General features: G+C 42.6%; 1 protein-coding gene across 1 annotated transcript in view; it reads left to right on the forward strand.

Annotated features, from left to right (window-relative positions):
* The first annotated feature begins 6 nt into the window (after positions 1-6).
* Positions 7-7,665, forward strand: part of CNIH3 (cornichon family AMPA receptor auxiliary protein 3) — a 41,256-nt gene continuing 33,597 nt past the window's right edge. Inside the window, exon 1 of the mRNA XM_042051733.1 lies at positions 7-140. Within this exon, the coding sequence (XP_041907667.1) occupies positions 60-140 (81 nt within the window). The 5' untranslated portion in view covers positions 7-59. The remainder of the gene's footprint in view (positions 141-7,665) is intronic.

Consider the following 7,665-nt stretch of genomic DNA (forward strand, 5'->3'; position numbering starts at 1 on the left):
CGGGGGTCGCCGCTCGCCCGCTCGCCCGGCGGAGGGGGGCGCGGAGGGCTCTCCCCGCCATGGCCTTCACCTTCGCCGCCTTCTGCTACATGCTGTCGCTGGTCCTCTGCGCCGCCCTCATCTTCTTCGCCATCTGGCATGTGAGTACCCCAGCCCCGCAGCCCCCGCGTTAGAGGCGGCTCCAGCCCCGGTGTGGAGGGTCGTGCCGTGAGGGAGCGGGGCGGCGGGACGGGCTGGGGCGGGGGCGAGCAGCCCCTCTCCCGGGGAGCCGGGGCGCAGCGTCCCGCGGCGGGGTCGGGGCCGACGGACCTCGCCGTGAGACCTCTGCGCGGGGGACGGGGTTGATGACATCGCTGTAAAGCGCAAGGAGCGGTGGCCACGGGTCCCTGACGGCTCGGTCCCCGCTGCCGGGCAGCGCTCGCAGGCTGAGCGCTGCCCCAGCCCCGCGCTGCTCGTGGCTGAGCGCCGGCTGCGCCCCGGCGGGAGCTCCGCAGGTAACAACATCTGCTTCTCTTGCCTGCGGGTACGCCGCTGTGGCGGGGAAACCGCCCCGTATCCGATGAAGCAGATACGGTGTGTTTCCTTCAGTAATTACTACATTAATAACTTCTCAAAAAGTCGGGGTTGAATGTGAAACTCTCTCATCCTTCCGCTGCGTGACCCGGCTATTGTGGTTCACCTTCATTAATTTCACTCCACAGTGTTGGCGCTCGTTCCTTACTGTTCGCTGGGTGTCTGTGGTAGGCGTAAGCGTGTAACTTAGAAAATGTGAAATCATTCTAATGCGTAACTTGGAATTCTTTTGAACTGTTACATATTTTAGAATTAATTACACTTTGTGTGCTACACGATAACTCCGTGCCGTAAGCATTCACTATGGAACAGGATAAGTTGGAGAATAGAGCCAGTCTCGTGGATGCTTCTACAGCTACTTGATGGAGTATGATTAAAAGAACAGCCCTCCTTTGACTAACAAGTAAGGGAGATGCAGAATTTATTTTTATTGAAATGGAAATAAAGCTGCTAGCTTAGTTGTATTAGCACCATGAAAGAAATCCTTCTGTCGTGAGAATGCTTTGAAATTTAATTATTTTGTACTCTTCGTGGGGCAGTTACAAGTTTTTTCTTACTAAGGAAACCACAAAGGTGTGATGGTAATGCCGAGTGCTGCCGTGATGTCGAGTACTGCAAGGCTGGCAAGGATCTCTAGCAGTCAGCTACTGCACTACTCTGAAAAAAGGAGTAGTAAAATTTAGATTATTACTCATGTTTTCTCTCCTCCTCTTCTGCAAACCTTTAGGTCTCCAAAAGTGAGAATTCCACAGCTTCCTCAAGGGACTTAGAGTTAGAAGTGTGTTCTCCTTTGAATCTCTAGCGCTACAAATTAAACTGCAGCAATTTTAATGGTTGTTTTATATATTTGATGTCTGTTCCTGTGTCCTCTTTTTTCTGGGTCTGGAGTTGTTGTCATGTGAATTCATAAAGTACTTGTAGCAAATCTGGCAAATTATTCTCCCATAAATGAGTGTAATTACTGCAAATTTACTCTTAGTGAAACATTTTTTTAACTTTCAGTCTATAAACTCATGAAGAGCAATGCCTCAGTATAAGAGCTCTGTAAGGCAACTAGGAAAGAAAACCTTTTCTCAATACACATATGTTTATGCTGCATGTTTCTTACATCTGTTGAAAAACTGTTGAGGGATTGAAACTGAAAATGGCAGGAAATGCTCTTCTGTTGTAAGAGATGGAAGAATTGGCACTGTCTTTCCTAGAAAATAGATAAAAATTCTATTGAAATACATGGTTTGTGAAGGAAGGTCATAGAATTTAGATTTAGCATCCTGCCAAAATAAACTTTTAGGTGTACATGTTATCCACATATACAGAACGCAAGGGTTTTTATTGCCCTTTCTTCAAGAACTGGTACAGTCTGGTTTCTTTTGTAAGGTATGTATTGAGTCATAAGAGTTTCTTTCACCTTAAACATCTCAGTTGTGAAAATCTTCCCAAGAAACAAAACTCCTACTCCTTCCCTGTGACCTGATTTTTTCCCACTGTAATATACTGGTAAGGGACAGTAAATATATTGTACATAGGTTCTAATAATGGCAGAGGAGTGTTTCAATCATTATATTTTCCTGTTTGTTTATTTTTATAAAGACATTCTGTTGCTACGAATAAGTTGATGAATAATCTGAGTGTCCCATCACTTTGAAAGATTTGTGAGAATGAGAATTTATATTTTGTGAAGTATTTTAAAGGATAAGAAAAAAACCGTAACATTTGGACTTGATATTGTTCTAACCTGAAGCTGAATGAGGTTTGGGCAGATATCTGGAATAATTTAACAGCAGATCAAATAAAATTTAATATTCTTCCTGCTGGCAAGTCAGATGAATTATAACTTTCACTCATATTGATCTCATAGGTTCAATAAAAACTGTGCAACCAAAACAAGAAAGTAGGATGAGGATTCCTATTTTTGGACACTGTGCTTTTCTGGTGCCTTTCCTCTAGGAAGTTGAAGACTGTCTATACGTTCCTGTGCTCCTTACTCTTTGGAAGCAGACAGAATGAAGCTGGTCAGAGCATTTTAAAGGAATTGCAAACAAAACGCACAAAGTCCTCCGGATATCTGGAATCTATTATAATTTTTTTCCTGCCTCTGAGTGGTCTTCATGTATAGGTAGCCAGAGGCGTCTGTCATAAAAAAACCAGTACAAAACCAAATTAGATGCTATCAGCAACATTTGTTTAAACTCTGCACAATAATTATCTTAATGTATTATTGCTGTAATTTCACTTATATATATTAAATGAACGAAAAGGACTTGAAAATCTCCATGTACTACATGAAACGAATATAACACTCTCTGGTACAGGAATTTTTAAAGCATTCAGGTTGTTCAGTGACCACATTACCTCTAGCTGTCATGTCACAGTATTAGAAACACCGTGGAGAAGCGTGTGATACAACTGACAGCGGAATCTGGCCTGCTAACTATGTAATTTGATATCCTCATCTGATCTTGTTGTAAACTCAAGAGCAGAATGTATGTTCTTCCTCCTGACTATCACAGACACTTTGTCTTGCTGTCCTCAGCTCTTGTTCTTCTTTATATACAGCTTTTTACTAATCAGTTTTATTCCAATCCTAAATGATCTTGAACTAAGATTTAGCTTCCTGTTAACATTGAACTGAGCTGTGTCAAGGCTGTTTGAACTCGCAGCAAGACTTGACACACCACATTCATTTCTAGTGTAGCTCCACTAAGTTGTGTCTCAAGTGAAGTTAACTGAAGCTGACCAAGTGGTGCCTTATTTGTCCTCAGTTAAAAAGGGATATGCTTGTGTTGAGTCCTGCAGCACTGTGTTCTCTTAAAGCATATTGGTTTTGAGTGAGTCCTTCCCTTTTGGTGATATTTTAAGATGAAAAGACTTGCTTTGAGATTTGTTATTTAAAGGAAAGCTTTAAGAAAAGAGCTTTTCGAAGTGGTCCATTTTTTTAATACCACAGCAAAGCAATTCATAAATACCAAGAACCTTACTGTAAAAAGATACTAATTTCTGTGGTGGGCCATCTCTTTTTCAAGTCTTACAAGCATATCTTTGCATGTGACTGCTTCAGAACCTAAGGACTGCCAGAAAGCATTGGGGATATCATGCCAGTGAAAAAATTGGTGGTGCTAGCCTGAGAAGCTGTACCACACTGGGTGCTTTTTGGAGTATTTTGATATAGTTGCGAATGCAGATGAATCCAGGAACAGCTCTTTGGCACAAGAGCTGTGTGTGCTGAAAATGATGGCAGCTACTTGAGCCAAGCATAAGGAGAATAAAGCAGCAGAACATGGAGCTTTTTTGGTTTATGCCCTCCACACCACCTTATTTTTTCTTTTGAAGCATGAGGATAGTGTTAATCTTGATAAACTACCTTAGTATAACTTTGGCTTCACTTAACAGTTGCAAGTTCACAGGTATAATTAAAAACAGTGGTAGGCAGTGACTGAACAGAGTAATATAGGCTATGATTGACTTGTATTTTAAATCAAAGCATCCTTTTTTTTTTGCAAACACCAGGGAAAGAAGCCCTTGGAATCTGTATTTGCTGTTGTTTCTGCTCATGGCTTTGTGTGTTACGTTCATCAGACAACTTGAGTTATCTATGCCTTGTTTTCTCATTTGCTAAGTGTGAGTAATGGAGCTAAACTGCAAGTACTGCCTATCACTTTATTTAAGAACTATTCCTAAAATGTCTTTGCTTTCTGACAGAAGGTGCTATGTACATATAAGATGTTGCCACTTCTGTTATTTATCACTGTACTGTCCTGGTGATGTGGACTGTATTTTATTAGCACTCAAATTTCAATAGCTCAGGTAAAAAATTTCAAAGCTCTCAAAGAGTTAGGCATGTGGAATTTGGTGAGTATTCAGTTTCTGACTTACTTAGGCTTCCTCATAAAATTCCTAGCCTAATTTTTGATACGTTTTACAGCCTTAATTTTGAAGATACATAAAAAGCACACAAGCTTGGGTTGATAGCAAACTCAGTCGAACAAAACACTTTGGTCACCAACTCTGTGCTGATCTGTCAATGTTCTCTGTGTATCTGTATTTTACTGTTTCTGTAACTTAGGTTTAGAGGGTGGATCTGCCTTACCTGAAACCTGTAAAGACATCTATGATCTAACTTGAACCTGTGCTTCTCTCCAGTGAAGACTGCCAGTCATTTCAATTTAACCTCTTTGCAATGCTTTAGAGCCTGTCATGAAAAGAAAGTAATTTCCTTACAGACTTGTGGTCAAGCCTGAATTTCTTTCAGATATTGAAGTTCAGTGCTGTTCATTAATGAATCATTAATGCATTTCTCTGAGAATGTTGGATAATCCTGTGCTTAAAAATAAAATCAGATTAAGGCTTGATGAAGGGGGGTGCAAATGCTGTTGCTGTATGTTATACGTATTTCTTGAAGATGTCTTTTCTTCCCTAAGCAGCTAAGCACATTGTCCCTGAGGGTTTTATAGTCAGGACAGTTTAAGGAATGAGTCTGATATTTCCACTCTTTTTAAAGACAGAGCACAGCCAGATTGCCCTGGCTTTAACATAACTTGACAGTTCCCTTACAACTTTTCTTTCAGAAGTTTGTCACATTAATGCTGACAGACAGATATTAGGCCAGGCAGCACAGGCTGTGTAGCAAACTGTGTCTTATATATTGGGAAAGAGGTATATCGCAGTTTAGTAACCGTGTCATGCTTAAATAATAATTTAAAAGATCATAGAAGTGTATGGGCTCCAACACAGACTTAAGTACTGTAGAAAGATTAAGCAGGATCTCTGTGTATGCTTGAACTGTCATGATGAGATTTATTTGGAGAAAGATTTTAAACTGTGTGTGTTTGCCACTGGCTGTAATTCCAGATGCCTCACAAGTCACAGTGACTCTATTATCTGTGTAAAATAAATTATTCTGTGGAGTCTCGTGCCTCCCACAATATGTGCAGAGAGCTATTTAAATGTTACTTGGTTGTCACATATCCGAGGGGTTTTTGGTCTTAGGATTAGTTGTAAAATCTACTTACTAAAGGGATTTATATCCAAATTGTTAAATAATTTATTTCTAGTGCTTTTCAGTAACTGCTATGATTGTTAATAAGCAAGGCAATATAGCTGTCATATTTTATTAGACCGTGAGTACAACTATTAGATTGAGTCGGAGGCATGAGTTTATAGCTCATTATGTGTATTTGTTTACTCAGCCACCACACACTACATTAAATCACATTTAAAACATTGAATTCAGCCCTCAGACCTCTGGCTCAGCAGATTACCCTCACCCCAACATAAATATCCTTTTAGCAAAGTGTTTTTCAGAAGGAGAAAGAAGCTCAGCAGAGAATGTTTTCCATACAGATAACAGGTATCTCTTTGACCCATTCCTCTTCGTCAGTGCCTGCGACATGCCCCTCATTTATAACCAGTGTGGCTGCTGACAGCTGGAGATGACTCTTCCAGGCAATGGAACTAGGTCTCACTTAAGTTGTAAACTGGGGATACTGGGAGGCTTACTCTTCTGGTGATGGTAGTTTGGAAAACACTTGCAATTTCTGTGGAAATGAAGTATCTCTCCCACATGAAACAGGTAAGAACTATTATTATTTCCACTCTGAAAAGAGTCACTTAAAGTCACAGGCAGAGTCAGCTGATGGGGTAAAGGCAGAACAATGTCAAATACTGTTTGATTTACTAGGTCACCTTCCAGTGTTTCACAGTTGGAAGTTCCCAGTTAAAAATTCAGTTTGTGACCGTGATGATGTGCAGAGAGTAAGAAGCAATTTTATTAACGAAATGGTTCCTGTGTTCCTTGATGGTAATTACAACTTCAGAAATGTCCTGCTCCTGTTAAAAGAAATAATAAAAGGTTCATAGAATAATTTTGATTGGAAGGACCCTAAGAAATCATCTAGTCAAATCTCTTCTTCAAGGCAGGCCTAGTTTCAAAGTTAGGCCAGGCTGCTCAAGGTCCTGTCCAGATCACTTGGATGGAGAGATGAAACACTGCCTGGATGGATGAGGGGAGAGCAGTGGGTATTGTCTACCTTGACTTAAGCGAGGCTTTCCACACTGTCTCTCACAACATCCTCATAGGCAAACTCAGGGAGTGTGGGCTGGATGAGTGGACAGTGAGGTGGATTTGGAGGTGGCTGAATGGCAGATCTCAGAGGGTTGTAATCCATGGCACAGGAGAGGCCTGTCACTAGTTGTGTCCCTGAAGGGCTGATACTGGGCCCAGTGTTGTTTAACTTACCCATCCATGACTTGGATGAAGGGGCAGAGGCGTCCTCAGCACATTCACTGATGACACCAAGCTGAGAGGAGTGGCTGATACCTCAGAAGGCTGTGGAGCCCTTCAGCAGGACTGCAACCGGTTGGAGAAATGGGCAGAGAAGAACTGCCTGAAGTTCAGCAAAGGAAAATGCAGGGTCCTGCACCTGTGGAGGAGTAACCCCAGGCACCAGTACAGGCTGGGGGCCAACCTGCTGGAAAACAGCTCTGTGGAGAAGGACCTGGTGGTCCTGGTGGACAACAAGCTGTCCCTGAGCCAGCAGTGTGTCCTTGTGGCCAAGAAGACCAATGGTATCCAGGGATGCATTAGGAAAACTGTTGCCAGCAGGTCAAGGAAGGGGATCCTGCCCCTCTACTCAGCCCTGGTGAGGCCTGTCTGGAGTGCTGTGTCCAGTTCTGGGCTTCTTAGTACAAGAGAGACGTGGAGTTCCTGGAGCAGACCCGGTGGAGGGCTATGACGATGATTAGCGGACTGGAGCATCTCCCTTCTGAGGAAAGGCTGAGGGAGCTGGGCCTGTTCATCCTGGAAGAGACAACTGAGAGGGAACCTCATCAATGTCAGTATCTGAAGGGAGGGTGTGAAGAGGATGGACCAGGCTCTTCTAGAGTGGTACCAAGCAGTAGGACAAGAGGCAATGGGCAGAAGCTGATGCACAGGAAGTTCCACCTGAAGATGAAGGAGAACTTCTTTACTTGTGGGTAACTGAGCACTGGGACAGATTGCCCAGAGAGGCTGTGGAGTCTCCCTGACTGAAGATATCCCAGAACCATCTGGACACAATCCTGTGCCATGTGCTCTGGCATGACTCTTCTTGAGCA

The sequence above is a fragment of the Corvus kubaryi genome, unplaced genomic scaffold (genome assembly GCF_017639235.1).
Source record: "Corvus kubaryi isolate FWS band 111438036 unplaced genomic scaffold, C.kubaryi_AGA036_p1.0 76, whole genome shotgun sequence".
NCBI lineage: Eukaryota > Metazoa > Chordata > Aves > Passeriformes > Corvidae > Corvus > Corvus kubaryi.